Genomic DNA, 17,431 nt, shown 5'->3' with positions numbered 1-17,431 from the left:
AGAATGAGTCACACACATCCAGGCAAAGCTAACACTCCAAGACCCTAGAGCTGGAGTCTAAGCTGGAAATATAAATTGCTTCAGGAGTCTTGGCATGTAACTAGCATTAGGACAAGACTCCCTTGGATGAGTAGAGAAGAATAGAAAAGTAAAGATGGCCAACAGTGGAGCACCAGTGCAAAGCAATTTGAAGAGACTGAGAGAAAAGGACTGAGCAAAGAAAACTGAAAAGAGATGGGTGACATAGAAGTAAAACAAAGAGTTGAGGTGTCCTAAAGGAAAAAAGGAAGGAGAGATCTCTGTGCCCAATACAGAGTTCAAGAATGATGAGCGGCTACACAGTAGACATATCTGGAAGCCCATTTAGCTCCCCTCAACCACAACAGCAAAGAAACGGGTATTATTATGGTTCTGGCTATCTAGACCTCCCTGGAATTAAAATAAAGCCATATCAGAAATCTCTTGTAATGGATTGTGGTTGCTCTTCTCACAGAACTGTTTCTTCCCATAGCAATTAAATCTCACCAGACTCTACTAGAGAAGGAAAAGATAAGAAAAAACACATATTGTAAGGGAATGTTTTTCTAGTCAGGAAAAAGACTAGAGAAGGGTAGGTTAGCACACATAAACCCAAGGATCAGGATTTTCCAAATGAGTCTTTCAGAAATAGTGTAAGAAGGAAGCTCCTATCCATAGGTTGACACCACTTCTGACTTCCAGTAGTCTAAGACACCAGTCAGAAGGAGAGCAAGCAGCCAGTTCCTTACTGGTTTCCAAAGGCTCTATAAAAGTCTTTTCATGTGTACAGCCTAGAAATACTAACTTCCTGCATTTGGATTCCTTCAATTGTCTTCTTGCCACTATTTCATTTGATTTTATTTCTCTATGGTTTTCAATCCAAAACCTCTAGTTCAAGCTTCTATTTCATATGTACATTGGAACCTAACAAATTCTCATTCTTCTCTGCAATTTAACTCTCACTGAACTTTCTTTTCAATGTACCTCCCCTGCATCGATCATTCCCAGTGTCACCACCCTTGGGTTTTAAAATATTTACATTAGCACCTAAAGTACTACTTCTCCATTTACTTGTCCTTCATAGTCAACCATGTCTTAGTCCATTTTCTGCTGCTATATCAGAATATCACAGGCTGGGTAAATTATAAACAAGAGAAGTTTATTTGGCTCATGGTTAGGCTGGATAGTCTAACATCAGTGGGTAACATCTGACAGGAACTTTTTGCGACATCATCAACATGTCAGGAGGCATCACATGGTGGGGAAGCACGTGAGAGAGAGAGAGAAAGGGAGAGAATAGTCAAACTCCTCTCTCTTATTATAATTAACCTGCTATTGGGGTTTGAATATGAGATATTCCCCAAAAAGGCTCATGTATTGAAGGCTTGTTCTCCAGTTGGTGGTACTATTGAGAGCGTATTGGACCATGAGAGTTCTGCCTTCAAAAATGGACTAATCCACTAATGGATTGAAAATGTGAAGGCATTACTGGAAGGTGGTGAAGACTGAGAAGGTGGGGGCTGGTTAGAGGAAGTGGGTCACTAGGTGTCCCTGGCCCCTTCCTGTTTATGCCTGTCTACTTCTTGGATTCCATGAGGTGATCCACTGTGCTCCTCCACGTTCTTCTGCCATGATGTTGTGCCTCAACCTGGCCCAGAAACAGCAGAGTCAGTCGACCATGGAAACCTCTGAAAATGTGAGCCAAAATAAAGCTTTCACCCTGTAAGTCATTTCTCAGATATTTGTCATAGCACAAAAAGGTTAACACAACCACTCCCACAACGGCAGGCCTAATCCATTCATAAGGGAGGTGCCCCATGACCCAACCACCCGTTAAAGGTCCCACTTCTTACCACTCTTACAATGATAATTAAACTTCAATCTGAGTTTGGGAGGGAACACTGAAGCCCTAGCAATGCACTTCAGGGCCTCTGGGTTCAAGCCATCTAAAAATGAGGAAGAATTCTGAGAACGCTCCCTTTTGTGGGCCAATAGCATTTGTTTGTTTGTTTGTTTGTTTGTGGTCTTTCTATTTTTTCTAAAAGCACTCACACTTCATATTTCCTACCTTCCTAATAGATTGTCCTACCTAATCTTTCCCTCTTCCTATGTGTTCCAGGAAAAGTTGAGAGTTTCCTTCTCCTGAAATACAAATCTGATCTTTTCTCACCCCCTCCCCTCGTCCACTCTCTGAGAAACATCAAGTTCTAGGTACAGATGTGTATTTCATTGTGTTTTCCTAACTCTTGTCTCTGGTCAAACAGGATGGCTCCTAAAAAGGAGACCTCTAATTTGAGAAATGTCTTTTCTGCTCTAAAGTTCTGCCTTGTCCCCAAGGTGTCTTTCCTATAATTTACTGTAATCTCTCTCTCTTTTGATTCACCTTGCACTTTGTGCCATATCCTCCTGTCACTGGGCCATAGCATGGTCTCCATGGTGCAAGAGTTAGAGCTTTGCTTTATCAGAATACAATAGTGGCTGGGTTACTGTCTTTCTGTCCACTACTTATTTCAGACATGTGTGTCACCTCTCGACCAGACAAGCAGTCCATTGTAAAAAGACACTGTCTGAGAATCTCTAACAATCCTAACTGCTAATGTGAGGACAGGAAATGAACTGCAACTTTTAACTCTTTCCATCCTCATTTACACCAGTTAACAAGCAACAAGATATTTAATAAAACTGGTTTAATAAGACAACTGAAAGCACAGAGAGCCCTATTAGATATCTGTTTTACAAAGGCTGAATTTGGTCATGAATACATAGTTACTGTTTGATGGATACTAGCTCCTTAGACTATTCTGTTTTTTATCTAATTTTAGATATTTTGTGGCCCAACTTACTTCTAGAGATATATTTTATAAATCCATCTGAGACTTTTTTCCAAAATTCCAAACACCATATCCAATTGCCTATTCAGTATTTGGCATCTCCATGTGAAATTGATCTGTTGAATGCAGGAGGTATCACAATACCTGACTTCAAACTATATTACAAAGCAATAGCAATAAAAACAGCATGGCACTGGCACAAAAACAGACATGAAGACCAGTGGAACAGAATAGAGGACCCAGATATGAAGCCACACAACTATAAGCAACTTATCTTTGACAAAGGAGCTAAAAATATACGATGGAGAAATAGCAGCCTCTTCAACAAAAACTGCTGGGAAAACTGGTTAGCAGTCTGCAACAAACTGAAACTAGATCCATGTATATCACCCTATACCAAGATTAACTCAAAATGGATCAAGGATCTTAATATCAGACCCCAAACTCTTAAGTTGATACAAGAAAGAGTAGGAAATACTCTGGAGTTAGTAGGTATAGGTAAGAACTTTCTCAATGAAACCCCAGCAGCACAGCAACTAAGAGATAGCATAGATAAATGGGACCTCATAAAACTAAAAAGCTTCTGTTCATCAAAAGAAATGGTCTCTAAACTGAAGAGAACACCCACAGAGTGGGAGAAAATATTTGCCAACTATACATCAGACAAAGGACTGATAACCAGAATATACAGGGAACTTAAAAAACTAAATTCTCCCAAAACTAATGAACCAATAAAGAAATGGGCATGTGAACTAAACAGAACTTTCTCAAAAGAAGAAATTCAAATGGCCAGAAAACACATGAAAAAATGCTCACCATCTCTAGCAATAAAGGAAATGCAAATTAAAACCACACTAAGATTCCACCTCACCCCTGTTAGAATAGCCATCATCAGCAACACCACCAACAACAGGTGTTGGCGAGGATGCGGGGAAAAAGGAACCCTCTTACACTGTTGGTGGGAATGTAGACTAGTACAACCACTCTGGAAAAAAATTTGGAGGCTACTTAAAAAGCTGGACATCGATCTACCATTTGATCCAGCAATACCACTCTTGGGGATATACCCAAAAGACTGTGACACAGGTTACTCCAGAGGCACCTGCACATCCATGTTTATTGCGGCACTATTCACAATAGCCAAGTTATGGAAACAGCCAAGATGCCCCAGCACTGACAAATGGATTAAGAAAATGTGGTATCTATACACAATGGAATTTTATGCAGCCATGAAGAAGAACGAAATGTTATCATTCGCTGGTAAATGGATGGAATTGGAGAACATCATTCTGAGTGAGGTTAGCCTGGCTCAAAAGACCAAAAATCGTATGTTCTCCCTCATATGTGGACATTAGATCAAGGGCAAACACAACAAGGGGATTGGACTATGAGCACATGATAAAAGCGAGAGCACACAAGGGAGGGGTGAGGATAGGTAAGACACCTAAAAAACTAGCTAGCATTTGTTGCCCTTAATGCAGAGAAACTAAAGCAGATACCTTAAAGCAACTGAGGCCAATAGGAAAAGGGGACCAGGAACTAGAGAAAAGGTTAGATCAAAAAGAATTAACCTAGAAGGTAACACCCACGCACAGGAAATCAATGTGAGTCAATGCCCTGTATAGCTATCCTTATCTCAACCAGCAAAAACCCTTGTTCCTTCCTATTATTGCTTATACTCTCTCTACAACAAAATTAGAGATAAGGGCAAAATAGTTTCTGCTGGGTATTGAGGGGGGGAGCGGGAGGGGGTGGAGTGGGTGGTAAGGGAGGGGGTGGGGGCAGGGGGGAGAAATGACCCAAGCCTTGTATGCACATATGAATAATAAAAGAAAAATGAAAAAAAAAAAGAAATTGATCTGTTGAAAATCAAGCTAGTTGTATGTATCTTCACCCTAAAAAAAAGTATATATATATATATATATATATATATATATATATTTCACCAATTCTCCCATCTCAGTCGATGACAATTTCTATTTGCTCAGGTCAAGAGACATAGAATTCTCCAGAATCTTCTCTTTCTCTTAAACCCTCTATCTGATCTCAGGAAATGCTGTTGGTTCTACCAAGAGGATTGAAATATACAAAAGCAATTCCACCACCGTCGTTGTTACCACCTTAGAACAAGCCACCAGCATCTCTTCCCTGGATTAGACAATAGCATCTCGCACCTCTCTGCTTCTGTCCATGCAAAACACCCCTCTGCTCCAAACACTTCAGCTGCATCTCACCCACACAGAGGAAAGCCTAAAGGCCTCACAATGGCACAGTTATATTTCCTGCTACCTCTCCCATTCCCCTGCCCTTGGTGCTCTCTGTGCCACAAAAACCTTGTTCTTACAATATGCTAGGGTATAGCCCAGCATAAGACCTGCACAAGCTTTTCCAAATACGCTTTTGCCCTTGGTGTCTTCATGGCTAGCTCCACTTCTCCTTTAAGGCCTTATTCTAATGCTCCCCTCACTGAAGCTTTCTTGATGGCCCAATTCTACACTGAAACCGTTATTCTCCTCCCCTGCTCTTTTCCCTTAGCATTATCACTATGGGACATCCAACCACAGAAGCATAACAGACGGGGTCCCCAGTGCTGCACATTGCACTCCATCCCTGTTTATCCTGGCCATGTTTTCCGGGCACTGCTCCTAGCCAATCACTGAGTGTGGCAGCCTGGGAGACACAGGACCAGTATGGTGGCCACCTTTGGCGCCAGGACTTCTTGATGGTCTTGCCAATGTCCCTTAAACTGCTGTGCAGATTAGGCTGCTTCCACCAAACTTCCCCTCCCTCTCCCTCTCACTTGGGTCTCCCAGATTGCTGCAGCACCAGCCTTTTCTGCCTACCTCCCCCTTTTTCATTTTTTCATTTGTCCTACTACAGCTTTGTACATTTAACCTGTCTTGGCATTTGTTTCTCAGAGGACACAGAAAAACATAGTCGCCTTCTCATCTACTACCTCCCACTTACTTAGTATATTTTTCTCTTGTTGTCTCCCAGAATATGAATTCCAGGAAAGCAGGAATCTTTGTATTCATGTATCCCAAACACTTAGCACAGTGCATGACAGGCACTCAATAAATCTGCACAGGGTGAATGAATAACAAACACTTCTAAAGTATTAGCAACTACTGTCTTGTCAACTGTACAGATGAATAAACACACGCTATCACCATTTGGCTGGCACAACTCTGTCCTTTCTAAATTCCCTGATTTAGAATTCCCTGATCCTCTCATTTTATACAGTCCTTCCTCCACTAGAAAACCCTCGGGTTTTCCCATAGCAGAAATGAGATTTGAGAGATAAATTGATTTTAGAAAAAGATCCAGATGAATAATTGGATGAGTGCCCACTTGTTTTGGGCAGTGAATATGCGGTTCTGATGGAGATATTTATCACTACTGCTTCTCTTTAATTTCAGCCAAGATCTGCAGATAAACAAAATCAAAATGCTTTGAAGGTTTAATTTTTCTTTTTTAGCTTAAATATCCACCCCACAGTAATCAACCTGGTCCATGTGTCATCCATTCTATTCTGTAATCTCTTTAACTGTCTCTTTTGAGGATGGAAGAACAAAGATAAAGTAAACTACTCTCAAGTATAATTTCAGACCCTTGGAAGAGTTAGGTTTCCTCTGAGGCTGCTTGACTCAGGGATGTGACCTCCATGTTGGGGGAGCCCCAAATGACAATATGCGGAGATCTTATTCCACGAGGGCCCTGTCTCCAGAGGATACTCACACAGGGTTCACCCTGAAGGTTTTATACCCAGCTGTAAGCATTTTGGGAGCTAGATGACTGATTTAACCTTCAGCCTGCATCTCACCTTGGGCAAACCTTGATGAATGGCTGTTACAAAGTCAGACAACTGAGGTTCTGATTCTCACTCTGCTACTTTTTTGCCATGTAACAAATTATCTCTCTGAACCTGTTGCCTCATTTTAAAAATAAGAGAAATAGTACCTTTTGGCCAGCACCTTTTAAGATAAATAGGCAGACACAATGCATGTGTCTAAGAGTGTGTGCTCGGCAAATATTAGCGATCAGAGTTATTAATATAAAATAACACAAAGGAAATTAAACCACATGTTCAATGTTTGGTTTGTCCTTTTAACCTCTTCAGCTGAACGTTGACACAAAGGTCCTGATAGCATCTGAACAGTAATAATGAAGCAGGTGGCAATTAGGATTGAGCGCATCAAAACTTAATTAAAGAACTGGTAGGGAAAAAGTCAATTGCAAGGCTTCCCAGTCTCGGCTTCAACCTCCAAATTTCACTGGGCTTCACAGCCTTCTCCACAGGGCATGGGAGTGTCACCCAGTGCAGGGCTGCTGGCAGTCACAGAGGCTCACTTCTTTCTCTTGCATAACTGCTGAGGTCAAACTGGACGCTTTCCTGAAAGCCCAGAGTGTCTTTTCTGAACGAGGTCCAAGAAAAAGCCACATTCCACAGAAGTCCAAGTGAAGCAGCAACTGAGGGGACACTCTTGACCCCTAGTGGGCCAACCTTTTAAAACTGTCACCTTAACTCCTTTGATTCTCCTTGATCTAAAAGTCTAAGGTTGCAACAAACTGCTGGAGGTGAGGAGGTGGGAGGGGAGGCCAGCCTGATGCAAATCTACCTCCATGTGAGGATCTAAAGAAGCTATAGATGCCACCGAGGGAGAAAGGCAAACAAGGGGCTTGGCACTTGTGCCCTGTCAACCTGAGGCTCTTACTTTGGCAACTCTGGAGCAGGAGTGGGGTGAACTAACTTCAGACAAACACAGACAGACCCACAAGTAGGGGGCTGGCTGTGTGTGGCTGGAGCATGTGCTGATTAAAACACTCAGCACTGGTTGTCTGTGCCACTCCTGGGAAATAATGACTTGGGGAAGGAACAGTTAATAAGAAAATGTGCCTTGCTAACTGTGCACATTACAACAAAGAGCTGGCAGCTCCTGAAGGAAAAGGGCTTGTGCCGCTGCCGTTCAAACTTGTCAGTCAACTGTGCCAGCAGCCTCGGCCTCTGCCTCCCCCCACACCCTTATTACATGTGTCTGTCTGGCCTGATCTATGCATCTGCTCAAAGACGCTCCTGACAACTCAGGAATTTCTCCCTTTCTCCCTGTGCTAACGCAGACTTCTCCCTGCTTCTCTGCTGTCACCCCTGATCTCTCTCCAAGGAGGCTGCTCGATTTATGGTAGCTTTGGACTTCCCTCAACGTCCTCCTGTCCTTGACTTCTACAATGGAAGAAGCCGAGCTGGTGAAGGGAAGACTCCAGGCCATCACAGTAAGTCTGCCTCCAGTTTGAGCTCATTAAGGTGGTTGCTTAGAAGAAAGGCACCGGCTGCTAGCTGTCCTTGTCGCTGAGCCACTGTAAGGCACTGTCAGCCTTCATGGGACACTTCCCTGCCTCTCTCAACCCTGGTGAAACCTCTGTGACTCTTGGCTGAGTGCAGGGCAAATGTCCTGGTTCCCGCAGTCGGTGCCTACATTTTAAACAGCTTTTAAAGCACTGTGCTTAAATCCTCCACCTTCTGTGTACCTTACAAAGGCAGCTTTTTCTTACATTTCTTTTTGACAGACATTAGATGAAAAAAAAACCAGATCGTCAGCTTAGAAACTTTTTAAATCAATGAATAGAGCAAAAAGTTGAAATGTTTTTAAAGGGGGAGAGAAAAAGAAATAAAACAAATGACCTGAAACTTTTTATTCTTGGTTGACACTAGGTATGTTCCAGAAAGTCTAGCAGCATTAAAATGAAGGTTGGGATACTGAAGCTAAGTGTTAAACAAGAGAAAAGTAGCAAAATGCGTATCAGATTAATTCTGAGATCACTTTCCAACACAGGCATAGAGTTAAAAAGATCCTGATAGAGGAACGCGGTACATGCTATGAGTCTGGAAAATATTTCCTTAATACTGGGAAGGAGATGAGTACATTTTTTGTTTGTTTGGGGAAAGAGTCAAAGTAAGAAATGAATTACTTTTCTTAAGTGATCCAGCTTTTTTTAATTTTATTAAGCACCGTTTTTGCCAAAAACCTGGAAATCTGTGACACGATCATTTATCATTAGCTGTGACTTTTGTTCTCAAGTTTAAGGAAAAAATACCTTTTTGAAATCAACACCCAGTTTCTCATATTTTCTACCACTGAAATGAGCTTTCAGGAAGAAATAAGTGTTTTTTAAAAACAGATACTGAAACAGGGTAGGTAGGAGGTAATTTTTCTTTGCTCTTTAAATTCTTGTGTCATAACTAGTAATGCTAATCCTAATTTAGGAGTTTTATTAAATGGATACATGGTCTCATTTCTCCCCAGAAAGGACTCAATCAGGTAAATGTGTGCTTGCCCAGTGGTAAGGGATCCAGAGTCCACAGATGGGGTTGGCACTTTTCTCAAAGACAAGACATTTTCAATGTCAAAGTTCTAATTTTTCTATTTTTTTCTCATCATAAAAGCTTGGCCTGGACTATTGTTTGTTTTGTTTTGTTGTTAAACCTGGCCACCATTTCAGCTGTCCTGTTTGAAGGGACAGGAACTCCTCTCTGCTCTGTTGTTTTTGGCAAGGCCTTTGACACCACAGCTGTTGTCTAAAGGTTACTTCACCAGACCGTGAGAGTTGTGTGGTCACAGGCTCCATTTGTCCTAAGGCTCCTGCCACCTAACCAACTAAATGAAGTCATATACTCAATGAAATACTCAGGTAGACAAAACCCTTCTTCTGTATTTTCCTTATGAATTAGGACACAGACTAGTTTAAACCCTGGTCTACCTCTAGTGACCTACAATCTCTTACTGAAGCAACACTTGGTCCCAAGATATATTATTCAGGAAGGGTAGAAATTTTCAGCAAGGGGCCAAATGCAACTAGGAATAGAAATAGGGTCATAATTCCTTAAAAAGAGTCAAGTGGGTAGGTGATTTCCTGAATATACTGATCTATGCTTTTTTATTATTAAAAATAATAAACTGGCTTTATGGATTATTCCATTAACCCAAACCTATCCCATTAGAAAAAATTAAGCAAGTCTTCAAAGTAAGGTCACAAAGTGATTATAGCTTAGAAGTAATACTTATATGAAGATTGTAGGGGAAAATGGAAAGAATTTGTAGGAACAAATTTCCATTACCCTCCACCTCGCCAGACAAAACTCAGTCACTTTTGTCACCACCTAGAGGGAAAATGGAGCAGTGTGTGTCCATGGAAACAACACATCCACTCTCCTCCTGGACACTGGGGAACGCCAGCTCCCTCCACCCTGACCCTCCCCAGGAAGCCACCTCACTGTTCTCTCTCTTCCTGAGAAAATGGAAATGCATGGTAACCAAGGGAACTTGCAGGGATTGTCTCATTTTTGAAAAACATTAAAATCTTCAGAATCTCTGACCAACACTAAAACTCAGAGACAGTCTTCTCGTTTAACTGTTTTCCTGTACTGAAGTAATTTTCATGTACTTCAAGAGCAAAATCAGAAGGAAATTCACCAAAGTAGCAAGACACAGCAACTCATAGAGTTTACTTTGGAAGGAAAAAAAACCTTTCACACAATAAGCTCTATTTGATTTTTTCTTATTAAAATGTGTTCCTCCAACTCCTGGCTGTAAAATTAAATAAACTTTACTTTGGTATTTTAATTCCATCTGTTTTCAAGGGCCAAAAAACCTCATTATTTCCACTACAAATAATTGAAGAAATAATATACAAGCCTATAATTTGATAGAACCAAGTGACAGCCTTCCTCTAAAAAAAAAAATTTAAACGCATTAAGTAGATAGAAAGTGGTACTTAGGCTCTCAGATTGAAAAGTAAATTACTGTAATGGTGTCATTCATTTCTCGGATCAGTAAATTGAATTTTAGATTAGTCTGAAGTCTTTTCAAACATTTAAGGACAGGCTGGCAGAGTGGCTAAAGAGGCAGAGTGCCTGCCTTAGCAAGCATAAGGTCCTGAGTTCAAAGCCCAGCACCACCAAAACAAAAAACATTTGAGGACAATGAAGGCAAAATTATGAAAGTACTCTGAAGCAATTATTTAAAAGAATTCACTTCAGTTTGGTGCTCCAAACATACACTCTGCTTAATGACTGACTTTCATGTTCTACCTTCATCAATGCAGTGATTCTTGCTAAATGGTCAAACTTAGCCAAAGAGCTCAGTTTTCAACTATAATTCAAACTCAGGTCTACTTCAAAGTGATTAAATATCATGCTTCTTACCTAAAAAGTCTCTTGAGGCAATTTTCAAGTTAGTACATATTTTGACAAATAACCAGTTTGTTAATACAAAGAGAGAGCTAGTCATTTGAAATTCAGTTTTGGGTTTTTGGTTTTTTTGGGTTTTTTTTTTTTTTTTTTTGGTGGTTTGGGGTTCAAACTCAGAGCCTTGCACCCCTTGAGCTCTGCCCCCAGCCCATTTTGTTTTTGTCATTTTTGAATAGGCTGAGCTATTCAAAAGACTATTTGAATAGTCTGAGCTAGCCTCAGACTGATCTTTCTACCTATACCGCCTAAGTAGCTGGATTATAGACGTGCACCACAATGCCTTGCTTATTGGTTGATGGTGGGGGAGGTCTCACTAACTTTTTGCCCAGGCTAACCTCAAACCTGGGATTACAGATGTGAGCCACTGCACCTAGCTGAAATTCATTTTTAATGTTACAGGAACTGACAATATCAATGTCTCCAGTACTTTTGAGAAAAGTAAGATAAAGGAGAGAACTTATCACAAACCGAACTATCCCTCCAGGGTTCCTCTCTGAAAGTGAACTTGGCCCACACTGAAGGACAGTGCAGAGGCCAGTGAGTGCTTGGGAAACAGAGCCATGCCCTTGGGATAAGTTACATCCCATGCACTCTTGGCATCCTCCTCTACCTGGAGCACCTTGCCTTATCTCCACCCCTAGGGGAACATTGAAAAAACCAATCTTAACATGGGGATACCCAAAAGGGAAAACCGCTGGACATCTTAGACTTTCCAAAACAGTGCTGCTTGACGGTGTGTACAGATTATTTGTGAGCACTAGGATTGATTTGCAGAGAACAGACCCATCAGAGATAGGCGCTCACAGGGTAGCTGCCATTTTTATTCTAAGGCTTAAGTTCAAGAGTTAGCTATGTATCTGTCAGCTTACTCTCTCATGCCTTCACCCAACAATGGTTAGTAAGCACCTACTATGTGTCAAGCCTTTGCACACCAATGAAAAGAAGTGAAATAGGCTCAGGAGGATGAGGAGTGAAGAAGGGAGAGAGCCGCAGTTGTAACTGTGACCAGGGTGGGCTTCACCAGAGGGGCCATCTGAGTACCAACAAGGAGGACATGAGCTTGGTCACATGCTAAACAAGAACAGGGATCACAGCCGAAGCACCTGCCCAGGGCTGCCTCCATTTGGAAAGGAGCCACCAGAAATCCCTGGCATTGGAATTTCACCAGCAGAGCCAAATTTGCAGGCCCATGCTGCTCATGACGCAAAAAAGAAGAAAAGATATTTCATGTGACAGTAAGAAGCTGTCACATTGCCCTGGATTCTCTCCCTATTTCCACTTCCAGAAGATAGCATCTTCACTTGTAAATACAGGAATTTCACAGGCAGGAATTTTTTTGCATAAAACAGAAATCTCTCCATACAAGAACCCATATTAGAGCAGTAACATAAACACAGATGGGTTCTAGTTATTTCTTTAGCTCACGTTCCCTGTCCACCTCATCTCATTCTCTTTTTGTCAATATTTGGGATCCTCTAACCAACAATAAAACAGCTAGGGACAAAGACAGGACCTGCTATGGAATTTGTAGGGCTGGTGCTCAACGATTATCAGTTTGCCTTCTGCTTTTGGCAGCACTGGGGTTTGAACTCAGAGCCTTGCACTTGCTAGGCAAGCACTGTACCACCTGAGCCAGGCCTCCAGTGAGTACACAATGAAAATGAGGAAAGCCTCCTTCAATAAGTATTCAAGGGCTGGAGGCACAGCTCAAGTAGTAGACCGCCTGCCTACCAAGTGCAAGTCCCTGAGATCAGCCCCCAGTACCATCAAAAAGAGAAAAAAAGTGTTCAAAATTTCAAGATGGTGGTACCAAAACATTACACTAAGAGCTGGGCCCCTGTGATGTCATGAATCCATTTCTCCCTGTTCATTCTACCTGCACAAATGAAAGAATGAAAACTAGACAACCAGAGCAAGCCGGCCTGGATCTTAACCAATATATCCCATCTGACCATGGTCTTATTAGAGTCCTAAGGACTTCCTAAAGCACTGTGGCTAAAAGAATACGTAATGTGCCATTGTTCAGCAGCGTGTCTCATAGTCAAGATGGTCACAAGAGCAACTTCCAATTTGTCCTGAGCATCCAGAGGTGTTCACATGAACATACGTGAAGATCTAAGTCAAGCAGCTCTGTGCCAAAATGGTCCAACAACAAAGCCTATACACAGTTTTTCTCACGTTGCACCAAGGTTACACGTTTCCTCCAGAGAAGGAAGGCTTTCTTTGAACAAGTGTACTATGTCACATTTCTCTGCCAAACACAACAGTCCACCCATGAAGGGGTCACGTGATACCGTACAATAATTTGGGGAGGTCATTAAGGAAGCTGCTTTTGATAACGGGGGAAGGTTTTCCCAGTGTGCTACAGGATGATAGTGTTACTTAGCTAGCTGTCCTGACGAGGACCCCTGGGAACTTTATGACAATTACTGGACAGTCAAGAGAAAACTGTTTCTCTAGAAAAGTGCAATGAAAGCAATGAGTCTGAGCACCTAAGTCTAGCTTCAGACTCAACAAACACAGCTCAGGTCAGTGCTAAAACTAATGGAAATAGACTTCCTTTTCTGAATCTCCTGTCTCAAGCCTTCTAGCCTCTCTAAGATAAAAATAAGAATATTTTAAATTATTTGGGGGAAGAGACTCTGTGAATACTTACTACCTTAGTTCTGAGTCCCTCACTCAGAACTGCGTGGGATGTATCCTTTCCTAAACAATCAGGAAAGGAGCGGAATCCTATGGACTGATAGGATTGGGTCAAGCCACTAAAGACAGGGAAACAACTCAGAGCTTACTAACAGTGATCAGCACTTATTCTTATGTAGCTATATTTAGGCTTAAAACAATAAAAACTGGCCGGGCACTGGTGGCTCATGCCTGTAATCCTGGCTATTGAGGAGGTAGAGATCAGGAGGATCATGGTTTGAAGACAGTCTGGACAAATAGTTCACAAGACCCTATCTCAAAAACACCCATCACAAAAGAGGGCTGGTGAAGTGGTTCAAGCGGTAAGAGCACCTGCCTAGCAAGTGTTGAGGCCCTGAGTTCAAACCCTAATGCCACCAAAAGAAAAAAGAAAAAACTTTCACTCCCATGATGTCACTTGCTCAAAAAGCTTATGAGTACTTTCAAAAGCAGGTGGTACCATCTCCATTTTATAGGTGGAAAATGTGAGGCCAGAAAAAGTTAAAGGATTAATTAAAGACTGGAATCTGAATCTGTTCTTCTGTTTGACAGGTTCTCTAAATCACAACACCATAAATTCTCATAAAGGTCAAAACTACAACCCTCACCCCCATTCGGCACTTCCTCTGATTGTGTTTTGTTTTGTTTTGTGTTGTTTTGTTTTATTTTGTTTTGTTTTGTACAGTACTGGGGATTGAACTCAGGGTCTTGTGCATGCTAGGCAAGGCTCTAGCCACACCTCCAGTTCTTTTTGCTTTTAGCTTGTTTTTCAAATAGGGTCTCTGACCGAGATCCTCCTACCTCCACCTCCTGCATGGCTGGGACTACAGGCCTGAACCACCACACCTGGCCCTGTTGTTCACTCTTGTGGATGGAGTTTGAAGGAGGTTCTTCTTTGTTCATCCACAGTTTGTAACTAATTCAGTTCTCCATGCACTGAAGTCTCCTCTTGCCTTTCTAAGTCTGCCAGGAATAGAAGTGGATGAGAACAGGTGTGACACCATCTTGGAAGCATTTGTGATTGGTTTAAGAGGGTTGTGACGGAATCAAAGTCACTTTTCAAGCATCTAATATTTCAAGCCTTTGTTACCTCCTCCCCACTTCCATCATGCAGTCTCTTCTCTTATGCCAGGCTTTCCTGAGGCCAAGACATATTTGCATCATTCACAGTTCCCCCAACAATGAGCTCATCACTAGCTGAGGCACCAAAAAGATCCTGTGAGTGAATGAACAGATGACTGGATGGATGGATGGATGGATGGACAAGTATAGTCAAGCTGAGAAAGGGCAGAAGGCTAAAGAGTGTCTGGCTCGCTACTGGATTTTTTTTTTTTCACTGAAGATCCAGCCAGTTTCACCATCACCCCTTAAGAATCCGGGGGTGGATCATGTGTTTGCTGGTCATCCTTGTTTTGCACTATTCATTAGAATAAACAAGAAAGGATAGACAACATAAAAGATTCAAACATAAACTACATTCTATTTAGAAACCTGTTAGAATTTATTGTAAGGTTCAGAAAGAAGATAAAAATTGCAGAATGAAATGAGGTTCAGAAAACTTGTGCTTTTCAATAGCCATGCCCAATTCCCACTGCTGACTTAAGAGCTGGGATACCCCAAAGCTAGATGCAGACATAATTGGGGACCCAGAGAAAACTTAGCAATTTCTCTATCTGCATTCCCATCCCCATTGCTTTGTGCTGCAGCTTCTCCTGGAAAATCTCCAGGGTCAGGGGACCCCGACCCCAGTCCATCTGAGAGCAGCCCTCTGGGTTAGGAGTTCTGATGTGAGGCACCACAATCCAGCTTCCTTTCATTTCCTTTCAACCATCAGGACTCTGGCACGGGAGCTAGGTATCTTCATTGTCTGGATTTGGATCATTCCTCATATCACAGACTCATTCAATGTCACTGTTAAAACTGGTGCTGACGGATGAACAGGACTGTTGTTAGAACAGAGAAGTGTATTTCTCCTGACATATTTGGTGAGCAACAAGAGTTGATCTAAAAAGCATCACTGAAACTGGGCATGGTGGCTCCCACCTGTAATCTCAGCCACTCTGGAGGTAGAGATCAGAAAGATTGCAGCTCAAGGTCATCTGGTACAAAAAGTTAGTGAGACCCCATGTCAACCAATAAAAATCTGGGCATGGTGGTCCATCTTTGTCATCCCATCTACTCAGGAAGCAATAATCAGAGAATCACAGTCCAGACTGGCCCAGGCACAAATCCAAGACCCTATCTGAAAAGTAATCAGAGCCAAAGGGCTGGGGTGTGTCTCAGTTGGTAGAGTACCTGCCTAGCAAATACAGGGGCCTGCGTTCAAACCTCAGTACCACACACACACACACAAAGCATCACCTTGGAGATTTAGACAGTTAAGTTCACCACAAGACCCACATCTGGACCAAACGCACGACTCAAGAAGGTTACCAAACTCGCTAAGCCTCAGCCTCAACCCTCCAATGCTAGGGGTAAGAATCTATCTGAAGACCTGACAGCCACATATACAATGAGCACACAAAATTCAATAGTTTGGGGGAAAACTACTGAACAATTAGTCAGAAAACGTAATTTGAACAGATCCCACTTCCTATAGCTACAAAATTTAAGAAGGAATTCAAACCTCCAAATAATTCTGATGAGTAAATGTGCCAGATTTACAAGAAGAAATTTTTATACTTTTGTACCTACCAGGGAAATATGCCGGATTCATATCCTGACACTTCGCTAAGTGACACAGAATACGTGACCCCAAGCCACACCATTCCTGGATGTGCCATTTGAGTAGAAAAAAATGTCATCACATACCTCCAAATTTGTTTTAAGTTTAATTCACTCTCAGGGACCATTCTCACTTGCGGCTGGTAAAAGCCTGAAATTGCTAAAATAAACAAATTACAGACAATTTAGCAACTGGTATGAGAAAACTGTAAAGCTGTTTCACCCTTTGACCTAAAATTTCATTATAAGAAACTTATATTAAAGAAAAATAAAAGCTACAAACAGAAACAGACACCTAAGATGTCCATAACATAACTAAGTCATTTCTTATAGTACAAACTCAATGTCCAAAAATAAGGATTAGCTGAATAAATACTGTGTGATGGAAGAAAATGTACCTATTAAAAATAAGTCAGGGAGGTCAGCACAGTGACTCACACCTGTAATTCTAACCACTCCAGAGGTAGAGATCAGGTGGATCACAGTTGGAGACCAGGCCAGACAAAAAGTTTCAACCAATCAAAAGCTGGGAGTGGCTGTGCATACCTGTCACCTCAGCTGGAGGGGGAGCATAAATAGGATCACAGTCCAGGCCAGCCTGGGCACAAACTCAAGACCCTATGCTAAAATAAACAAACCAAAAAGGGCTGGGGCATGGCACAAGTGTAGAGCAAGTGCCTTGAGTTCAAACCCCAGTACCACCAAATACATGTATTTTCCTTCCAGGGGAAGGAAATTAGCATCCATAAATCAAGGTAAAATTCAGCTGGATTAAAGAAGTAAATATTTTAATAGCTAGAAAACTGGACAGAAATGTGGAGAAACAAGAGCTTTCAATATAAAAGATTTTAATAATAGCAGAGCAATAGTAAAACACCTGAAATACTTCTAAAAAACATCACAGATAAAATTGAAAGGCAAATAAGAAAAA

At 41.7% G+C, this 17,431-nt stretch overlaps 1 protein-coding gene across 2 annotated transcripts in view; it reads left to right on the top strand.

Moving 5' to 3' along the window:
• Window positions 1-7,264: 7,264 nt before the first annotated feature.
• The window catches only part of Palmd (palmdelphin), a 49,788-nt gene continuing 39,621 nt past the window's right edge, over window positions 7,265-17,431 (top strand). The window contains exons 1-2 of one of the 2 annotated variants that reach the window (XM_074050932.1): window positions 7,265-7,427; window positions 8,012-8,120. In XM_074050932.1, the coding sequence (XP_073907033.1) occupies window positions 8,076-8,120 (45 nt within the window). In that variant the 5' untranslated portion in view covers window positions 7,265-7,427; window positions 8,012-8,075. Of the gene's footprint in view, window positions 7,428-7,488; window positions 8,121-17,431 lie in introns of those variants that run through there. The other variant, XM_020172132.2, reaches the window with a different exon arrangement.

Source organism: Castor canadensis, chromosome 12 (assembly GCF_047511655.1).
Source record: "Castor canadensis chromosome 12, mCasCan1.hap1v2, whole genome shotgun sequence".
Classification (NCBI taxonomy): domain Eukaryota; kingdom Metazoa; phylum Chordata; class Mammalia; order Rodentia; family Castoridae; genus Castor; species Castor canadensis.
Note: the sequence above shows the minus strand (reverse complement) of the source record. Positions and strands in the feature narration are given on the sequence as shown.